At 44.7% G+C, this 22740-nt stretch overlaps 1 protein-coding gene across 11 annotated transcripts in view; it reads right to left on the bottom strand.

The window, feature by feature from the left end:
• ADGRE5 (adhesion G protein-coupled receptor E5) overlaps positions 1-22740 on the bottom strand; it is a 432832-nt gene that overhangs the window by 16341 nt on the left and 393751 nt on the right. For 9 of the 11 annotated variants that reach the window (XM_073622462.1, XM_073622471.1, XM_073622469.1 and 6 more), the window contains 3 exons: positions 17642-17803; positions 13794-13985; positions 11345-11562 (listed from right to left, as the gene is read on the bottom strand). In XM_073622462.1, the coding sequence (XP_073478563.1) occupies positions 11345-11562; positions 13794-13985; positions 17642-17803 (572 nt within the window). The remainder of the gene's footprint in view (positions 1-11344; positions 11563-13793; positions 13986-17641; positions 17804-22740) is intronic. The other 2 variants (XM_073622463.1, XM_073622473.1) reach the window with 1 other exon arrangement.

Here is a 22740-nt window from a genome sequence, read left to right as displayed (position 1 = left end):
GGCACTCCCTAATCACCCTGTGTGGCGCAGATCCCCCCCCCATTTCCGCCTCCCCTGCAGTACTGCTGGCTTCCCTCCTCTCCTGCTGGCTGCTGTTGCGGGGACACAGGGAGATTTCTCAGGATTTAGAGCGGTGAAAGGACCCGGTAAATACATAATTTACCGCCTCCTTCCTTTTCCGAATGAACACAGTCAGTGATCTGTACCGATCACTGACTGTGTTCATTCATAACTGAAGCATAGTAAACTGTGTTTATTATGCTTCAGCTTGTGATTGAATAGGAAGCCGCTCACCACTTTCCACTCATTCACTGTCCAGTATAGCTGAGGCTGCAGAGAAAGGAACTGGGGAATCTGTGTCCTCAGTCCCTTTCTCCATCTCAAAACTGAGACATCGGGGGGTCCTGTTTAGACTCCTTATGTTTCAGCAAAGCTCCCCAACAAGGCTTCTAAAAAAGTTGTAACAAAAATTAAAAAAATAATAGTAAAACATTGTAAAATAAAAATAAAAATATTAAAAATAAAAAAACGACTGACACCATCTACCCCTATTGACACCAACCTCTGTACTACTGACAGTCCATGTTTTAATACATTTATTTATAAGAGTGTGTGTGTGTGTGTGTGTATATATATATATATATATATCCACGCAGCTCCCCTGTCTACCAGCCTCAGCGTCTGTCATCCCGGGTCTCATCGAGTCCAAACAACATCTTAGGAAGCGGTGAGAATTGACAAAGTGCTGTGCGGTATTGACCTAAACATCTCCAATGCTGTTTGATTTGTTTTATCTTGTAAGCATATTTGTATGGTTTGTGGGTATGTTCCCAAATAAAAATGGTGTTATGCTATGAGAACCCCTTCTTTTTTGCATGGTTGATTTGGTGAGCAATCCTAAACAATTACCGTGATATATACAAGAACTGGATTTCAGTTTACATCATAAGGGAGAGTCCAGGTTTACCCACATTATGATTGCTGTCCTTGGAAGGATTCCAGTCCAGATTAGTGGTGTATGCAGTATTTCCTGGAGATTTTAGGGCTCGTTATTATCCCATTTGGGGTAAGTGCATTACCAAAGGGGACCACTCTGAGCACGAGGTTTCTTTTTAAGGTGATGGTGTGCAGTGGCGTCGCTAGGGGGTGGCTTTTGGGGCTATAGCCCAGAATCTGAGGCCCATAGCCCTGAGTCTCTGCAGGGGTCCCCAAGGTGAGGGGGGGTCTCTGGGGTCCCTGATGTAAGGGGGGCTCTCTGGGGACCCTGATGTAAGAGGGGTGCTCTCTGGGGATATATATATACACGCACACACACGTATATTATATACATGTGTATGGCCGCCAAGCGTATGACTTTCTTTACTACGCTGCTATGGGATCTAGCCCCAGATCTTTTGTAGGCTTAGCAACGCCCTTGATGGTGTGTAGTCATTGAAGCTAACCTACATTTCTGAGGGGTCACGGAGCACTATACCTACCCTATGGACTTTTGTTGGGACTTTGCTATATATGAACGTTTGTTTCATGTGCGGTATATCTAATTGCACTCAAACATTTTTGGCTATATGTTTTTTAAGCGCTGTTAATGCTAGGATATTTTATTTATATTTTATCTTTGCATCCTTTTTATATATATATATATATAAACACACACACACGTGTTTGGGCTTTGGGGGGCACACCCCAATGCAATAGGCTGCACACACCTATGCTACCCAAGTAACCGTGTACCAAAACCACAGAGCGCATATGCGTTTGCACGGACTGGGTGTGCCTGGGCACACCCTAATCACCAGGGTTGCCCTGGAGGGTTGGCTGCAGTTGTCTAAACTGAGTTTCTGTGACACTGCCTATACTGCCCCTCATCTCCTGACACCTACAGGAGATGAGGGGCAGCTGGATCTGCTCCTCCTCCTACCACCCCTACCCATCTGTTTCTGCCACGCTGTGCCTTGGGATGTGTGGGTGAAAAACTTGAAGCCCAGTACCCAGCAGATACATTGAGGATGAAAGGTGCGGATACCTAAACCAACATCCTCAGTTGAGTGAGCTCATCATCCACCGTCTGTGGATGCCCCACTAAAGTGTTCGGGTTTGGCTTGAAGAAAAGGTGGCAACCCTAGTTGCTTGGGATATGGCAAGAGTCAGACTTTGGCACGTGGGCATTTATGACAAGGGCTCAGTGAAATTAGGGGTTAATGCCCACTTTTGCACTGCATTATTGCACATTACACCAGATGTTAACATGTGTTGCGTTAAGGCAAGCCATTCATTTGAATGGGCTGCCTAATTCAAGAAAACAGATGCATGTAGCTTTTTTGGCAGTGCACCCAATGCAAGTCTGTCAACAAGGACCATAAGGTTGCCATTCAGAATAAATGGCACCACATCGCACCAACACATGTAACATTGCTGCACCTAGAGGAAGGTGCGTGTGTGTGGTTGTGAGATATTGTCTGTGTTCTGTTCTATTACCATGATTGCTTAATGCAAACCTTCTCCTGATCTTTTCTATGATCACATCTGTTAGTACCGTATGTTGTATGGGCTCTGCGTAGCCTTCTAGACTTTTGTCACACATCTATACTTTACACGGTAATCTGTTTTCCTGGAGCCTCCATGGCAGCATACAGATGATAGAGCTGCGCCTTGACTGTGAATAGCATAAAAGAAACACATAGCCCCTCCCCCTACATTCTTTAATTGAAATACTTTTTGTTAGCGTCAACTCACCCGTGTGATCAAGTTATTTTTCATCTGTACGCTGCCATGGAGGAACCAGGAAAACGGGAAATTGTATCCTACTAACCATAATCTTCCTTATCCATGACAGCATACGCTCCCACCCTCGGTATTCTATATTACAGAGAATGTAGGGGGAGGGGCTATGTCTTTCTTTTATGCTATTCACTGGTCCTGAGGGAGGAGTTGAGGCGGAGCTCTATCATCTGTATGCTGCCATGGATGGGCACCAGGGTAGGAAATTTCTGTTAAGTATGATACAATTGTCTGTTTTGTATGTATTGTTTTTGAAAGAAATACCCTTTAAAAAAATGTTGCCGTACCTTGGGGTAAGTCATGGCAGTGGCAAAGTGACTCATGAGCAGTTAGGATGTTGGTAAACTGACTCTTGGAAAGTTAGGACGTTAGTACACTGATTTGTGGAAAGTTATAATGTTAGTACACTGACTCTTGCAAAGTTAGGAAGTTAGTACACTGACTCTTGGAAAGTTAGGATGTTCGTACACTGACTTGTGGAAAGTTATAATGTTAGTACACTGACTCTTGGAAAGTTAGGACGTTAGTACACTGACTCTTGGAAAGTTAGGATGTTAGTACACTGACTCGTGGAAAGTTAGGAAGTTAGTACACTGACTCGTGGAAAGTTAGGAAGTTAGTACACTGACACTTGGAAAGTTAGTACACTGACTCTTGGAAAGTTAGGACGTTAGTACACTGACTCGTGGAAAGTTAGGAAGTTAGTACACTGACTCGTGGAAAGTTTGGAAGTTAGTACACTGATTCGTGGAAAGTTAGGACGTTAGTACACTGACTCTTGGAGAGTTAGGACGTTAGTACGTTGACTCGTGGAAAGTTAGGAAGTTAGTACACTGACTCGTGGAAAGTTGGAAAGTTAGTACACTGACTTGTGGAAAGTTGGAAAGTTAGTACACTGACTCGTGGAAAGTTAGGAAGTTAGTACACTGACTCGTGGAAAGTTAGGAAGTTAGTACACTGACTCGTGGAAAGTTATGATGTTAGTACACTGACTCGTGGAAAGTTAGGATGTTAGTACACTGACTCGTGGAAAGTTATGATGTTAGTACACTGACTGGTGGAAAGTTAGGATGTTAGTACACAGACTCTTGGAAAGTTAGGACGTTAGTACACAGACTCTTGGAGAGTTAGGACATTAGTACATTGACTCGTGGAAAGTTAGGAAGTTAGTACATGGACTCTTGGAAAGTTAGGACGTTAGTACATGGACTCTTGGAAAGGTAGGACGTTAGTACATGGACTCTTGGAAAGGTAGGATGTTAGTACATGGACTCTTGGAAAGTTAGGATGTTAATACATGGACTCTTGGAAAGTTAGGATGCTAGTACATGGACTCTTGGAAAGTTAGGATGTTGGTAACCTGACTCTTGGAGAGTTAGGACGTTAGTACACTGACTCTTGGAGAGTTAGGACGTTAGTACATTGACTCGTGGAAAGTTGGAAAGTTAGTACACTGACACTTGGAAAGTTAGGAAGTTAGTACACTGACTCGTGGAAAGTTAGGAAGTTAGTACACTGACTCGTGGAAAGTTAGGATGTTAGTACACTGACTCGTGGAAAGTTAGGATGTTAGTACACTGACTCGTGGAAAGTTATGACGTTAGTACACAGACTCTTGGAAAGTTAGGACGTTAGTACACTGACTCGTGGAAAGTTAGGACGTTAGTACACTGACTCGTGGAAAGTTAGGAAGTTAGTACACTGACTCCTGGAAAGTTAGGATGTTAGTACACTGGCTCGTGGAAAGTTATGATGTTAGTACACAGACTCTTGGAAAGTTAGGACGTTAGTACACTGACTCTTGGAGAGTTAGGACATTAGTACACTGACTCGTGGAAAGTTAGAAAGTTAGTACACTGACTCGTGGAAAGTTAGGACGTTAGTACATGGACTCTTGGAAAGTTAGGACGTTAGTACATGGACTCTTGGAAAGTTAGGACGTTAGTACATGGACTCTTGGAAAGTTAGGACGTTAGTACATGGACTCTTGGAAAGGTAGGACGTTAGTACATGGACTCTTGGAAAGGTAAGATGTTAGTACATGGACTCTTGGAAAGGTAGGATGTTAGTACATGGACTCTTGGAAAGGTAGGATGTTAGTACATGGACTCTTGGAAAGGTAGGATGTTAGTACATGGACTCTTGGAAAGGTAGGATGTTAGTACATGGACTCTTGGAAAGGTAGGATGTTAGTACATTTACTCTTGGAAAGTTAGGATGTTAGTACATGGACTCTTGGAAAGTTAGGATACTAGTACATGGACTCTTGAAAAGTTAGGACGTTAGTACATGGACTCTTGGAAAGGTAGGATGTTAGTACATGGACTCTTGGAAAGTTAGGATGTTAGTACATGGACTCTTGGAAAGTTAGGACGTTAGTACACTGATACTTGGAATTTTAGGATATCAGTACACTGATACTTAGGTAGTTAGGACAGTACTAAAATGACAAATGTGAAGCGGGGAAGCTGCAACACTTGGGAAGACAATGTCAAAACTGAAATTTAGGAAGTCATGACAGTTGCACAATGACTTTTGAGATGTTAAAACAAAGGCACACTGACACTTGAAAAGTTAGGACAAAAGTTGGGAAGTTACGATAATGCTCACTTATACATAGCCGGTACTAGAAAATAATTTACTGCCTCTTGGGAGGTTAGGACAATCGTTCACTATGACTCTTGAGAAATTAGGACAATGTTTTAATATGACTTTTTGGATATTACCAAATTGGTACAGTGACACTTGGGAAGTTAGAACATTGGCTCTCCTACATGTGTTTGCACATACCTACAGAAGCGTACAGTGCCCTGATTGCTTCTCAGCATGTCACTGATGTCTCATACATTTTTAAATTCTTTAACCACTTGTTTACCTGTGTTCCGTCAGATATGGTGACCCATCAGAATTGGTAACGGAAGTGACGTTCCATCGTCGCCATCTTTGTACACCCCGCACTCCTCCACTGTAATGATGCACCGAGAAGGGGGCAAGCGACATCTTGTTACACCCACCGGAGTTTTGCATTTCACAGTTATTTTTAACAGTAAACGGAGCATATATGGTGAAATACAGTATTTAGAAAACCGACGGACTGTTTAGATCAATTCAATTCAATTCAATTTTAAAAGCAACGGCAAACTTGCTGATCTCACATGTTTGCTAAAGTGACAAAACACAGCTGCTTTTAGAATTCAATATCTAAACAGTTTGATGGATTTACAAATACTGTATTTCACCATATATGCTCTGTTTCCTGTTAAAAATAACTGTGAAATGCAAAACTCCGGTGGGTTTAACAAGATGTCCGCTTGCCCCCTTCTCGGCGCATCATTACTGTGGAGAAGTGTGGGGTGTAGCAAGATGGCAGCGACAGAACGTCACTATCATTACCAATTCTGACGGGTCGCCTAATCTGACGGAACACCTGCAGCATTTATAAACGGCGACTTGTAGATGGGGATTTTGAACATACTCCTGGCTGCTATATAATGTCCATTCTCAGATCACCCTCTGGTGAATGAACACAGAAGTTCATTCACATGCCTGATGAAGGGGTCCTGCGCGGCCCACGAAATGTTGTTATCTGCTGTAACGATGTGATTGCTGAATGAAGTCCGTCACATTCCCCAGCTTGGGAAGTAGCTAATGGCGCAGGATCTGTGCTTCATTAGCTTCAAAGAAGGGCACACAGAGACATCAGGGATCTAATAGACCTTGATGTCTCAGTAAAGAGTACCTGTTATTACAGTATGCTATTTATTGTCCTGCTATGTGATGGTAGTAAAGATATTTGTAAAAAAAAAAAAAATAAAGTTGAAAAAAAAAAAAATAATAATAAAAAGAAAAAGTTTCATGTCCCTGTCCTCACATATATGCACATAAAAACATAAACGCAAGTGGTGGATGTGCCTATGTACAAAAATGACAATTGAGATAAACAACTTACAATTCGTCTGGAACGTTGGAGTGTGAGCAATAGTTCTAGGGCCACCATTTACAGTTAAAGTGTTACTAAAACCAGTAATATGAAAATAGTTCAAAAGTGCCCACAGCTTATAAATTTTCTTTTTACATTAAAATACTGCCACTATATACCATTTTGGATGATCTGTGTACTACGGTTACATGATAAACTGCACCGTTTCTCCAGTGCTGAGAGTTCAGGAAGGAGGAGATTTTCACTACAGCCTGTATACATGCCCACATGTGTGATGTCAATATCATGTGACCTGGCTAGCTCAGAGTAAATATTCTCTCCAGCATAAAAGACACAACTGAGTAGGGATGAGCCGAACACCCCCCTGTTCGGTTCGCACCAGAACATGCGAACAGGAAAAAAGTTTGTTCGAACATGCGAACACCGTTAAAGTCTATGGGACACGAACATGAATAATCAAAAGTGCTAATTTTCAAGGCTTATATGCAAGTTATTGTCATAAAAAGTGTTTGGGGACCTGGGTCCTGCCCCAGGGGACATGGATCAATGCAAAAAAAAGTTTTAAAAACGGCCGTTTTTTCAGGAGCAGTGATTTTAATAATGCTTAAAGTCAAACAATAAAAGTGTAATATCCCTTTAAATTTCATACCTGGGGGGTGTCTATAGTATGCCTGTAAAGGGGCGCATGTTTCCTGTGTTTAGAACAGTCTGACAGCAAAATGACATTTTGAAGGAAAAAACTCATTTAAAACTACCCGCGGCTATTGCATTGCCGACAATACACATAGAAGTTCATTGATAAAAACGGCATGGGAATTCCCCAAAGGGGAACCCCGAACCAAAATTAAAAAAAAAAAATGACGTGGGAGTCCTCCTAAATTCCATACCAGGCCCTTCAGGTCTGGTATGGATATTAAGGGGAACCCCGGCCAAAATTAAAAAAAAAAAATGACGTGGGGTTCCCCCTAAATTCCATACCAGACCCTTCAGGTCTGGTATGGATTTTAAGGGGAACCCCGCGCCAAAAAAAAAAAAAAAAAAACGGCGTGGGGTCCCCCCAAAAATCCATACCAGACCCTTATCCGAGCACGCAACCTGGCAGGCCGCAGGAAAAGAGGGGGGGACGAGAGTGCGGCCCCCCCTCCCTCCTGAACCGTACCAGGCCACATGCCCTCAACATTGGGAGGGTGCTTTGGGGTAGCCCCCCAAAACACCTTGTCCCCATGTCGATGAGGACAAGGGCCTCATCCCCACAACCCTGGCCGGTGGTTGTGGGGGTCTGCGGGCGGGGGGCTTATCGGAATCTGGAAGCCCCCTTTAACAAGGTGACCCCCAGATCCCGGCCCCCCCCCTGTGTGAAATGGTAAGGGGGTACATAAGTACCCCTACCATTTCACGAAAAAAGTGTCAAAAATGTTAAAAATGACAAGAGACAGTTTTTGACAATTCCTTTATTTAAATGCTTCTTCTTTCTTCTATCTTCCTTCATCTTCTGGTTTTTCTGGCTCTTCTGGTTCTTCTGGTTCTTCCTCCGGCGTTCTCGTCCAGCATCTCCTCCGCGGCGTCTTCTGTCTTCTTCTCCTCGGCCCGCTCCGCACCCATGGCATGGGGGGGAGGCTCCCGCTCTTCTCTTCTTCTCTTCTTCTCTTCTCTTCTTCTTTTCTTCTCTTCTTCTCTTCTTCTCTTCTTCTCTTCTTCTCTTCTTCTCTTCTTCTCTTCTTCTCTTCTTCTCTTCTTCTTCATTTTCTTCTCCGGGCCGCTCCGCAATCCATGCTGGCATGGAGGGAGGCTCCCGCTGTGTGACGGCGCTCCTCGTCTGACAGTTCTTAAATAACGGGGGGGCGGGGCCACCCGGTGACCCCGCCCCCCTCTGACGCACGGTGACTTGACGGGACTTCCCTGTGACGTCACGGGGAATGCCACAGGGAAGTCCAGTCAAGTCACCGTGCGTCAGAGGGGGGCGGGGTCACCGGGTGGCCCCGCCCCCCGTTATTTAAGAACTGTCAGACGAGGAGCGCCGTCACACAGCGGGAGCCTCCCTCCATGCCAGCATGGATTGCGGAGCGGCCCGGAGAAGAAAATGAAGAAGAAGAGAAGAAGAGAAGAAAAGAAGAAAAGAAGAAAAGAAGAAGAGAAGAAGAGAAGAGCGGGAGCCTCCCCCCCATGCCATGGGTGCGGAGCGGCCCGAGGAGAAGAAGACAGAAGACGCCGCGGAGGAGATGCTGGACGAGAACGCCGGAGGAAGAACCAGAAGAACCAGAAGAGCCAGAAGAACCAGAAGATGAAGGAAGATAGAAGAAAGAAGAAGCATTTAAATAAAGGAATTGTCAAAAACTGTCTCTTGTCATTTTTAACATTTTTGACACTTTTTTCGTGAAATGGTAGGGGTACTTATGTACCCCCTTACCATTTCACACAGGGGGGGGCCCGGGATCTGGGGGTCACCTTGTTAAAGGGGGCTTCCAGATTCCGATAAGCCCCCCGCCCGCAGACCCCCACAACCACCGGCCAGGGTTGTGGGGATGAGGCCCTTGTCCTCATCAACATGGGGACAAGGTGTTTTGGGGGGCTACCCCAAAGCACCCTCCCAATGTTGAGGGCATGTGGCCTGGTACGGTTCAGGAGGGAGGGGGGGCCGCACTCTCGTCCCCCCCTCTTTTCCTGCGGCCTGCCAGGTTGCGTGCTCGGATAAGGGTCTGGTATGGATTTTTGGGGGGACCCCACGCCGTTTTTTTTTTTTTTTTTTTGGCGCGGGGTTCCCCTTAAAATCCATACCAGACCTGAAGGGTCTGGTATGGAATTTAGGGGGAACCCCACGTCATTTTTTTTTTTTAATTTTGGCCGGGGTTCCCCTTAATATCCATACCAGACCTGAAGGGCCTGGTATGGAATTTAGGGGGACCCCCACGTCATTTTTTTTTTTAAATTTTGGTTCGGGGTTCCCCTTTGGGGAATTCCCATGCCGTTTTTATCAATGAACTTCTATGTGTATTGTCGGCAATGCAATAGCCGCAGGTAGTTTTAAATGAGTTTTTTCCTTCAAAATGTCATTTTGCTGTCAGACTGTTCTAAACACAGGAAACATGCGCCCCTTTACAGGCACACTATAGACACCCCCCAGGTACGAAATTTAAAGGGATATTACACTTTTATTGATTGACTTTAAGTATTATTAAAATCACTGCTCCTGAAAAAACGGCCGTTTTTAAAACTTTTTTTTGCATTGATCCATGTCCCCTGGGGCAGGACCCAGGTCCCCAAACACTTTTTATGACAATAACTTGCATATTAGCCTTTAAAATTAGCACTTTTGATTTCTCCCATAGACTTTTAAAGGGTGTTCCGCGGCATTCGAATTTGCCGCGAACACCCCAAATTGTTCGCTGTTTGGTGAACTTGCGAACAGCCAATGTTCGAGTCGAACATGAGTTCGACTCGAACTCGAAGCTCATCCCTACAACTGAGCATGTGCAGGTCGGCTACCCTGCCTGTGTTAGCTGGCCTTCCCCAGATAGACAGTGCAGGAAGGGGGAGGATCTGTGCATACAGAATAAAACAAACTTTTTATACAATGCAGAAGATTAACCCCTTAAAGAGGGAGTCCCGCGAACATTTTTTTTAAAAAAGTCAGCAGCTACAAATACTGCAGCTGCTGACTTTTAAAATATGGACACTCACCTGTCACAGGGTCCAACGATGTCGGCACCCGAGGCCAAACCGTCCCTCGGTCCTCGGATGCTGCCGCCGCCGCCATCTTCGGTATGGGAATCAGTAAATGAAGCCTTGCTGCTTCACTTCCCGATTCCTTACTGCGCATGCGCGAGTTGCGCAGCGCAATCTGAATGGTCCATGCTGTCTCTGGGATCCGTGTGTGTCCCAGCAGACAGCGCGGCGGTACAGGAAGAGGCATAGACTCCCGTGGGAGTCTATACCCGGAAGTAAGTGCAAATACCTGTCTTAGACAGGTATCTGCACCCCCCTCCCCCCTGAAAGGTGCCAAATGTGACACCGGAGGGGGGGAGGGTTCCGAAAAGCAGAGGTTCAATTTTTGTGTGAATCTCCGCTTTAAGTTCCACAGTGAGTATAACAAGAATGCTATGCTGCATATACAGACTGATTTTGCTGTTGTGGGTTTAGTAACACTTTAAATCTAAAACAGTAACCTGTAAAGGCTTTTAAAGTGATGCCTATGGACAATTTTGGGTACTAATGTTTGTCGCCATTTCGTAAACGTGCACAATTTTAAGGCTTGACACAATCTGTTTTATTTAGTCGTTGAACCTCATATTTTATTATTTACCAACAAATTCGATAATATATTGTGTTTGTATGCACTAAAACTAACTGTATTTTTTCAGAAAAAATTTGTTTGATAAAAAATGCACTAATATTGTGTGGTATAAAAAACTGAAACCACTTTATTCTCCAGGGTCTCTGCTTTTAGAAAATATAGGTTTGGGGCTTAACTAATCTTCAGATCTAAAATTATGTGTGTGTGGTCAAAACCTGGAAAAATGGCTCTAGTAGACAAGTGGTTTAAATGAGCCCTTTTTCCTTCTTAATGTTTTATATCCTCATTGCAAATATTCTTTTCAATATTCATATTATGGCAAATAAAGTTCTTACTGTTTTTCAGTCCCATATCCTTTAGGAAACACTGCCGCACTTATTATGATGATTACAGTCGGCACTCCATAGCCCATGGCCAGCAGGTATCTAGTCTTCACTTGGGTCTTGAACACCGTGACAAGCATTAAGTAGAGTTCCAACCCTTCCAGAGACATCCAGCAGAAAGCAGAGAGGTAGAAGAAATGCAGGAGCCCCGCCACTATCCCACACACCACCTGGGATAAAAATCAAGCAATTGCATTCAATACAAAATAGGCAGCAATTATAATACCCAATGCCTGCTTTCAAGAATCTGAGGTTTAGTTGCTACGTGGTCTTTATCCTAGCATGTGCCTGATCCTGTGGGGTGCCCAAATATTGACCCCGTGAATAAATGATGGTGCAAGGGAGGTGACTATGCAAACATTAGGTAGGGTGGTATAAATGTTAGGTCTCTTGCACACGATACTCCTGTTTGAGCATCTACTTTTTCAGATGTTTTTTTTTCAAATGTATTTTCGCGCATGCGCGGAAGCTTGTGCATTTGCGCGCAAACCTGCGCAAATGCGCACATGAGGTGTAAATTACTGACCAAAAATGCAAATTTTTCTCATTTTTTTTTTAACTGAAGAATACACGGCGCTTGTTTGTTTACACGCCTGTGTGCATAGGCACATTACAATGAATGGGCTGTATTTTAGCTCAGTTAAATAAGCTGTACTGAGCATTTTCAAGCAGCAGTGTGCAAGAGACCTTAGGGTTACAGAGAGGGCTGAAGTAAGAGTTACAGGGAAGAATAGTGTGAGGATTATTCTTAATGGCACCCCAATGGTGACCCCAAAGATGTGGGAAGTTCAACGCCTCAAAGGGTACATGAGATATTTTGGCACATTTATTGTAAGTAGGGTAGCCCATTGAAATAAATGACAGTTACAGGGAGGAATAGTGTTAGTTTTACAGGGAGGACTACAACAAAGTGGTAGTGTACACGCGATCGGAAATTCAGACAAAGGATTTTGTTGTCGGAAAATTTTATATCCTGCTCTCAAACTTTGTGTGTCAGAAAATCCGATGGAAAATGTGTGATGGAGCCTACACACGGTCGGAATTTCCGACAACAAGGTCCTATCACACATTTTCCGTCAGAAAATCCAACCGTGTGTACAGGGCATTAGTGTAATGCCGCGTACACACGGTCTGACTTTTCGGCTACAAAAGTCCGACAGCCTGTCCGACAGACTTTTGGCGGACTTTTGGCGGATTTGCGGCAGACTTTCTTACGAACGGACTTGCCTACATACGATCACACAAAAGTCCGACGGATTCGTACGTGATGACGTACACCGGACTAAAATAAGGAAGTTGATAGCCAGTAGCCAATAGCTGCCCTAGCGTGGGTTTTTGCCCGTCGGACTAGCACACAGACGAGCGGATTTCTGGGTCCGGCGTAGTTACGACGTAAAGATTTGAAGCATGTTTCAAATCTAAAGTCTGTCAGATTTGTGGCTGGAAAAGTCCGCTGAAAGTCCGGGGAAGCCCACACACGATCGGATTGTCAGCCAGCTTTAGTCCGTCGGCGTCCGTCGGACTTTTGTAGACGAAAAGTCCGACCGTGTGTACGCGGCATTAGGGTTAGGAATGTGCATGACGAAAAAAAATGTTTTGTTTCGTTTAGATTCATTAATCTAGTTATTTAATTTAGTTAAATTTGGTTGATTTGTTCAATTCGTATTCAGGATTCGTATTCAGAATTTGTATTCGTAATTTTTTCGAATTTTCGTACTTACCAATTTTTTTTCGATTCGAACCGTTCAAATCGATAAATTTCGGATTGAAAATGTTATATTTTTTTCGATACGAATGCGGCAAAGTGAACAAACAAAAGAAAAATCTTCATCAAATTATTACGACTCTTTAACACACCTTTGGCTTAACAAAAACAGCATTGTTTTGAAATGGTACTCTAATAACACACACAGTCTTTGATTTCAGAAATATGTTTACAGTTTGAATTCGAATGGAATTCGATGTAAAATTCAATTTCAATTAGAATTTTCTGAAATTCGGACTAATTTCATTTAGTTATTCGGAGCATTCGGTAAACTTTGTTTATAATATCCGAATCTCCGAATAACGAAAAATTTGTCTGAATATTAATTCTGAACAAAACGAACCATACACGTCTAGTTAGGGTTACGTGGAGTATTCGGTTTACAGGGAAGGTTAAGGGTTACAGGGAGAGTCAGTGCTAATAAAATTAACATGGTCAGGGCAGTGCCATACTTTATATATTTATACAAGGCATCTGGAACTCCAGGGAAGTACTGAAAGCCAAAATCAGTGACAGAGGCTGGCTGCATCGCTGAGGTAGGGAGGACGAAGGAAAATGAGGACACCAGAAAGGTGTCTGGAATTTTTTAAGCTCAGGGTCATTGTAAATAAATCCATAAGTGGTAAAGCAACTTACCTTGCTGGAAGTAGCCTCGACTCCAATTAGAAAGATGCAGTGGCCAAGCAAAAGGGAAACACACACGTGTATGTGGATAGTGTTCCGTGTTCCACGCAGAAATCGACACAAGCAAAATGTTATGATGGCAGCAGAAAGGCAGACGATTGAGATCGAAAGCCCAATTTTTGTGATGAGAGTCAGCGTCCAACTCTAAGGATGAAAGAGAAAAAAAAAAAAATGAACAAAAGTGGGGTGTAACCTGACCAATGACAAACCTCCATCCCTGGTATACATATAAAAACAGGAGAAAAATAGTGGGACTTTAAATGAGGGATGTCACTGCAGACAGATATTGCATATACAGTGGAACCTCGGATTACGAGCATAATCCGTTCCAGGAGTATGCTCGTAATCTAATGTACTCGCATATCAAAGCGAGTTTTCCCATTGAAGTCAATGGAAACGAAAATAATTTGTTCCGCATTGATTTCAATGGGATGCAATACCGCATGCGGCCAGAGGCGGGGGGCGCCAGAGAGAGCCTCGGAAACGGCCGAAAAGGCCCAAAGGACACTTCGGCGGACGTCTGCAAACCTTGGAAAGTCTCCGTTCACGAGCCTTTCCGAGGTTTGCCGAGGTCAGCCGAACTGTCCTCGGGCCGATTGGCGACTTTTGGCTCTGCTCGGCTCCGGCGCCCCCACCTCAGGCCAAAAGCGGTACTGCACACCGCTTTTGGCCTGAATCCTGCTCGTTTTGCGAGACAACACTCGCAAACCGAGTTAGGAATTTTAGAAATACAGTGCTCGGTTTGCGAAACACTCGTTAACCACGTTACTCGCAAACCGAGGTTCCACTGTAGTGTAAATATATATTTTGTTAATTATTTATAGGTACATTGGAACATTCCATACACAGGAGATACATAATGCGTTTATAGCTGGTGACAGACCTCCATCCCTTCGTTTGTGGGATTTTAATTGAGGGATGTCACTACAGACAAATATTGCATAAAGTATAATATATAGTTTATTGATCAAATACAGGTACATTTGAACATTCCATATACAAGAGATACATAATACGTTTATAGCTGATGATAAACCATATGCAAAAGAACAATATGCGATACCATATGCAATTTTCGAATTTCCAATTTCCGAATTTCCAATTTCCAATTTCCAAAATTTTGGAAATTGAAAAATTCGGAAATTTCGGAATTAACAAATTTGTCAAAATTAGTTAGAAAACTAATTCGGAACTAAATGAATTGCACACGTCTAGTCCATATCCCTAGTACATGGAGTAAAAAGAGTTCCTCAAAAAATGGGACTTTAAATGGACCATACACAGTGTTTAAAGAATAAAAATACAAATGTATTGAAACATGGAATACAAGTGAAAACATGAAGATAAAATCAAACGCATGATGATTGGAACAGCATGAAATCGGCTAATGGAATGGCCCAAATTGACTGTCAAGGAGACAGAAGACGCCCAACGCGTTTCAACATACAAAATGCAAGTCTTCTTCAGGGACAAAGGGCTAGTGAAATCCAAATATGTAGCCTTAATTCCATGTGTTAGTAATTCACAAGGTGGTTGGAGGGAAGCTTCAGAATGGCAAAGATGTTTTTATTACAAATTATGTGAGCAGACTGCAGTTCCTCTTTAAAGTATATAAACCCCAATACTTAAACCAAATATGTTGTTGCACATGTTCATTTAATGTCAAAAAGTGTTAATCCTTTTTTACATGTTCTGCTTTAGATAAATCATAAAGAGAAAGTGACACTTGCCTGTTCAAGGGTGACAACTTTTTCTCAGAACAGTAAAATGTTGTCACGTTCTTGTGTACTTTCGAATTGGTCTTTAAACAACCATGTGAATCGTTTCAGGAGGAGGTCAGCAATGATAGCCCCTGTACAGGTTTACTTTTAGTATGATAACTCATAGCTCCCAACTGTCCCTGATTTGGAGTAATGTCCCTCTGTCCCTCATTCCTCCTCATTTGTCCCTCATTTTGGTCTGATCTATATAGATGTATATAAAATGCACTTTTTATCTATTTAAAAAGTGTTTTCCAGTGCTAAACCTTTCATCTGATCTCTAAATTTCTGCATTTGTAAATTCCAAAAGCCAATATAAAGGAAAAGTAGTGGTAAAAAAGCACTTGTGGGTTTAACCAATCTTGTTTTTTTGTAACGTTCTCCTTTAAGGAGGCGTGGCAAGGGGTGTGTCCTATGCCTGCATACTTTTGCTGATAGGTGTATCTCATTCTCATCTCAAAAAGTTGGGAGGTATGATAACTACAGGGCTCAAAACTTCTAGCTACTAGCCAGCTCTCAAAGGTTACTCGCCACCAATTGCCCCACCCAACCCTTACCCTGCCCCGCCCCTAATCACGCCTTTATAAATTATCTCATGAAATGACACTTAAATGTTTCATGCAGAATTAAGTTACAAAAATAAATATTAACAACGACTTTATCAGTTACCCTCAGCACAGCCTCACCAGTTCCCATCAATGCAGGCTCACCTGTGCCCATCATTGCAGCGTGACCTGTGCCCATCATTGCAGCCTCACCATGCCCATCATTGCAGCGTGACCTGTGCCTATCATTGCAGCCTCACCATGCCCATCATTGCAGCGTGACCTGTGCCCATCATTGCAGCCTCACCGTGGTCACCATTGCAGTCTCACCGTGCATTGCAGCCTCACCGTGCCCCACATTGCAGCCTCACTGTGCCCCAAATAGCAGCCTCACTGTGCCCCAAATAGCAACCTCACCGTGCCCCACATTGCAGCCTCACTGTGCCCCAAATAGCAACCTCACCGTGCCCCACATTGCAGCCTCACTGTGCCCCAAATTGCAGCCTCACTGTGCCCCCATTGCAGCCTCACTGTGCCCCACATTGCAGCCTCACTGTGCCCCAAATTGCAGCCTCACTGTGCCCCCATTGCAGCCTCACTGTGCCCCACATTGCAGCCTCACTGTGTCCCACATTGAAGCCTCACTGTGCCCCAAATTGCAGCCTCACTGTGCCCCCATTGCAGCCTCACTGTGCCCCACATTGCAGCCTCACTGTGCCCCCATTGCAGCCTCACTGTGCCCCACATTGCAGCCTCACTGTGTCCCACATTGAAGCCTCACTGTGCCCCAAATTGCAGCCTCGCTGTGCCCCCATTGCAGCCTCGCTGTGCCCCCATTGCAGCCTTGCCAGGGGGGAGGAAGTGAGAGGGCGGCCGGATCATGAGTTAGAGGAGAGCCAGGATCACAGAGCGGTAAAACAAGCTGTAACAGCTGACATTGAAACTGTCTCCGCTCTGCTCATTCTCACACAGCCCCGCCTCCTCCTAACCCTGCGCCTGTGATAGACAGAACGCTGGTCCAATGCAGGGATGCATTCTGTCTATCACAGGCGCAGGGTTAGGAGGAGGCGGGGCTGTGCAAGAATGAGCAGAGCGGAGACAGTTTCAATGTCAGCTGTTACAACGTGTTTTACCGCTTGGTGATCCCGCGGCTCTCCTCTAACTCCATGGCAACCTTCCACCGGGAGAACGACTCCCGATCAACTCTGCCCACCGGCGTTGCTCGCCCCCCCCACTCCCAGGCAGCCCAGCTCCTCGCCAGCCCTCATTTTCCACTCGCAAAATGCGAATAGGCGAGTGGAAAATTTGAGGGCTGATAACTATATTCAATAACCGAAGAGTTAAGTCAGAATGTAGATCAACCTGTGTTTATGCAACCATGACATTCTAGGCCTACAAAAAAATGTGAATCATCTCTGAAGAGCTAGAGGTCCCAGCATGCCTTGCATGTAATTCAAACAAAACCTAGCATGGTGTGCAGTGAAGAGCAATTTACCTCTATGTTATCCAGAGCCATTAGGATGGCAAAGCTGGTTAAATGAGTGCAGTTGCAGACAACTCCATAGTCGTCTCTCTCCAGTGTCTCACATCCTTCAATGCTCCAGGCAGTATCATTTGCAGACCAGAAGGCACAGTGCGTCTTGTTTGGTATCACCTTCTAAGGGCAGAGAAATCTTTGTTAAGGATACATTTTTTATGATATAATTTTTGTGCGTTATGGAATGGAATACAACATAAGCCACTGATGGCAAACTGCTGCCCAGTGTAGTCTGTGTGTCCTTCAACTGAACTGCAGCAGTTGGTAGATGTAAAGAAGCTGCTTCAAGGTGCACTTCATTCACAGAACAATTTGGCTCATTCAGGTGACACAACCTATAGGTTTGGTGGTTCTATTATCCATCCTTCCCTTCTTTTAGTAAAAATGTTTTTTTCTGTAAACCAAATTTACAGTCCCTGGAATTCTTGTGTTCTGAATGGATGTGAGCTAGATCTGTAAAATTGTGGGTCCTTGTGTTCCTTGGTTCTCTGTATCAACCTCTGCTATTCTCAAAGAGGCAAGTTATTGTGTAATGAGATTGCATTTGCTTGTGTTTTTACCCTGTACATGGCCGCCGTGTCTGTGGAAATTTCTGTGTCCTGCCTGTGTCATAGTAGAGCAGGCACAGGTACCTATGTGAGCAAAGCTTGTAAACAATGTTTACAGGCTTAATTCCTAAAGTTTAGCTTTAAAAAAGGGTCCCCCATCACTTGTGAAAATCAATAAAGCAGCTCTGACAACAGTAATGATCTCGTCTTTGGCACAGTCATCCGCAGTACCTTGTCTCTACCAGAAGATGTCCTCAGTATTCCAAGTTGCATGACACCCAATGTCATTCAACCCAGGAGACGGAGGACATACTGTGAGTCAGTGGCGGCTGGTGCTCAAATTTTTTTGGGGGGGCGCAAACAAACTGAAAAATACTGAACCCCTCAATTGCAGCCTCACTGTGCCCATCAAACGCAGCCACTTGTGCCCATCAAATGCAGCCACTTGTGCCCATCAAATGCAGCCACTTTTGCCCATCAAATGCAGCCACCTGTGCCCATCAAATGCAGCCACCTGTGCCCATCATATGCAGCCACTTGTGCCCATCAAATGGAGCCACCTGTGCCCATCAAATGGAGCCACCTGTGCCCATCAAATGCAGCCACCTGTGCCCATCAAATGGAGCCACCTGTGCCCATCAAATGCAGCCACCTGTGCCCATCATATGAAGCCACTTGCCCATCAAATGCAGCCACTTGTGCCCATCATATGCAGCCACCATTGCCCATCAAATGCAGCCACTGAGCCCACCGACCCCCCCCTCACTTGCAGGGTTTGCGGCTCTGGCAGCATCCATACCTCACCCCCGCGCAGATCGTGGCTCTTGCACATCTCAACTGCCCCCCCACGCGCAGATCGTGGCTCTGGCACCCCCCGCGCGCAGATCGTGGCTCTGGCACCAAATACCCCCCCCGCGCGCACGCAGCTCTGACCGAGCCGAGGGGACTTACCGCAGCACTGTCTGCAGCAAATATGTAGGAGCGGCGGCGACCTCCGCTCCAGCGTGTGCCTCTGGCCCTAATCAGGTGCTTCAATAAATACCACCCCCGCCATAGGAATCCATGGACCTGCTCCCTAAAGGGGGTTATCATGGCATTCTGCACTCACAGTGTATTAGTGCAGAGTGTGGCCCTGATGTGATCACAACAAAACCAATCTCTGTGCAATCAAAGACTGCCCACTATCAGAGAAGAGGGGAAAAGAAAGAGGAACATTTATGTCATGTGGCCAACCTAAAGACTGAAAATGTATAAGAATGCATTAAATACACACTGGGGGGCTTGCAGAAGGAAGCACCAACTTCCTCTGTGGCTCTAAATTATTTAACCAAACACAATGGAAGAAGCTGGCCTGGTCTGATGAATTGCGTTTTCTTTTACATCATGTGGATGGCCTTGTGTGTGCGTGTACAGAAATGGCACCAGAATGCAGTACGTGAAGAACGCTAGACGGCGAAGGCAGTGTGATGCTTTGGGCAATGTTCTGCTGGGAATCCTTAGGTCCTGCCATTCATCTGGATGTTAATTGACAAGAACCACTCTAAACATTGTTGGTAACCAAGTACACCCCTGCATGAAATCAGTATTCCCTGATGGCAGTGGCCTCTTTCAGCAGGATAATACACCCTGCCACACTGCAAAAAATGGTTCAAGAATTGTTTGAGGAACACAACAATGAGTTTGAGGTGTTGGCTTAGCCCCAAAAATTCTCCAGATCTCAATCCACTCAAACATCTGTGGAATGTCAGCACAGATGTTGCCAGCGAAAACGCAGCTTCAGATTCATGGAGGCCCCACCTCAGAACTTAAAGGATCTCCTGCTGAAAGCTTGGTGACAGAGGTTTCGTGGCATCCATACTTCAGTAGGTCAGGGCTGATTTGGTGGTAAATGGGGCTGTTTTGGCAGAGGGGGGACTTACGCAATATTAGATGGGTGGTCATAAAGTTATGGCTGATCAGTGTGTGTGTGTGTGTGTAAAAAAGGGGAGTAAATAATGTTTTTAAGCATAGCTAAACCCAAGAACAAAAATTCAATATATATGAGCATACCAGTCCTCAGTCTTGGTTCTATTTTCAAGCTTTTTTTTCTCCATTATTTTTACCTGCCAGTAACACATTTCTTGTCCTAGAGTGACAACGATCACCTACTGTATCTATGAAAGATCAGCATTGTCCCCCCAAGAAAGGACTAAAGAACACCCTATTCTCTACCTTTCTACATTACAGTGGAGTAAATGTTATGTAGTTCATAGAGATATCTTGGAACCATCTACAGTAATTGATAGGAGTGCAACACAAGCAGAGATTCAGAACCCCTACATGCTCAGAATTCAGAAAGTGATCAGTTCAGATTTTTTGCAGGAGTAACAGCAATTATTTGCACTTACTGAACAGATACAACAAAAAAAAACTTTCAGTTGTATAGTTTACAGACCAAAGGCAAGCAAACACCCACCAATCACCACTACTCACTTTATGCAGAGCCCTTTTAGCACAAAGGAAGCTGCCCCCCCCCCCCCCCATGTGTCTTTGAGCATGTAGGGGTGAGAATGTTGATGCAATGGGTGGTGGTATAATCACCAATTAACTGTTTAAAAATGTAATTGCTGATAATTGTTATTTCATTTGGATTGTATGATATATAAAGTCTGTATTGGTGTCTCCTGGTGAAGAGGACAATATCCAGGAAACGCGTTGAGCCATAAAGATTACTATATAGGCGAACAGTGGTGGCTAGTGCACCATTTTTTTGGAGGGGCAAAAAACAAACCCCCCCCCGTTGCTCGCCCATGATAGGGTCTTTGGTGGGATATGATCCCAGTCCCCCCAGCCCCAGTACATACCGGTATAGAAGGTACAGTAGCTCGGGGTAGACGGTGGGGTCATCATTCATTCTCCTGCTCCCCGGGCAGACTCAGATCAGTGTCCGTCCAGTTGCTGGGGGATGGGGACGTTGCTGGGCTCAGTTCCTCGGAGGAAGGGATGGGTAGAAAGTGCCCAGATAGAAGAAGCTGGCTTGGGCCAGGTGATGGGAGGACACCGAGCCCGACCAGTCACCAGAACAGAGGAGGAGAGGTCGTTCTGGAAACCGGACATTCACTTCTCCTTCCGGCCAATCGGTCTTACAACCCGCTTCCTGTTTGGCCGGGAGGAAAAGCAGGAAGACAATAGCGAATATTTATTTGCTAATGTCACAAAACTGGGTGGGCTTAGGGCGCAGTGCTCTGCGCCCCGAGCCCACCCTTATTTTAAACTAGTTAGAGCCTCAGGTCCCATTGAAATCCATGCATGGAGATTAGGGGTTGGGCGCATGGAGATTAGGGGGGCGGCACCCCTGCGCACCTAATGGAGTGGCCGCCACTGTATGCGAACAAACTACATTGCCAATGTTGCCTATTTTTATGGCTTTGTATTTTATCTTGATATACAAAAAAATCTGTTGTGCAATAAGAGTATATCCTTTTTTTTTATATGAACTAATACAATTTTTTTTAAATGAATGCTGTGCCTTAAAAGTCCCATGCTAATACCATAATGTAATGTTTGATGACAGTCTACATTTAGGGATGTGGCACTTAAAATGATTGTAAAGTCAGAAGGTTTTTTTCATCTTAATGCATTCTATGCATTAAGATATAAAAAATCTGTGAGCAGCAGCTTCACTCGGCCCCACTCATACTTACCTGAGCCCCATCTAGATCCAGTGATGTTGCAGGAGTGTCTCGGCTGCCTGGGACGCCCCTCCCCATTGGCTGAGACAGCAGTGCGGTGCCATTGGCTCTCACTGCTGTCAATCAAAGTCAGTCAGCCAATGAGGAGAGAAAGGGGGCGGGGCCAGGTCACGGCTCCATGTCTGAATAGAGACAGGAAGCTGTGGCTCGGCTCGGGTGCCCCCCATAGCATGCTGCTTGTCGTGTGGGCACTCGACAAGAGGGAAGGTCCAGGAGCGCTGAAGAGGGACCTGAGAAGAGGAGGATCTGGGCTGCTCTGTGTAAATCCACTGCAACAGAGCAGATAAGTATAACATGTTTGTTATTTTTAAAGAATAAAAAACAAACTTTAAATTTCAGTAATTTTGTTTGGGTTTGTTCCTACCAGTTGGTTACGTTTGTCCTCCAGGCCAAAAGTGTACAGTACTCCCTTGATTAAAGAGACCTTGGAGTAGGTGGAGGGGTTGGGTGGGATTTACTAAGACTGGAAAATGCAAAATCTGGTGCAGCTCTGCATAGAAGCCAATCAGCTTCCAGGTTTTATTGTCAAAGCTTTATTGAACAAGCTGAAAGGGGTTGTAAGCCCTCGTTTAAAAAAAAAATATATAACACACATGCCTATACTTACCTGCTCTGTGCAACTGTTTTGCACAAAGCAGCCCCGATCCTCTTCTCCTGGGGTGCCCCACCGGCACTCCAGGCCCCTCTTCATTGGGTGCCCTTACGGAAAGCCATTTTCCCTGGAGGCACCCATGCGGGCTCGCTCCCAAGTCCATTGACACAGACAGCGGGACTCGGC

The sequence above is a fragment of the Aquarana catesbeiana genome, linkage group LG03 (genome assembly GCF_042186555.1).
Source record: "Aquarana catesbeiana isolate 2022-GZ linkage group LG03, ASM4218655v1, whole genome shotgun sequence".
NCBI lineage: Eukaryota > Metazoa > Chordata > Amphibia > Anura > Ranidae > Aquarana > Aquarana catesbeiana.
This window is presented reverse-complemented; position numbering and strand designations above follow the sequence as displayed.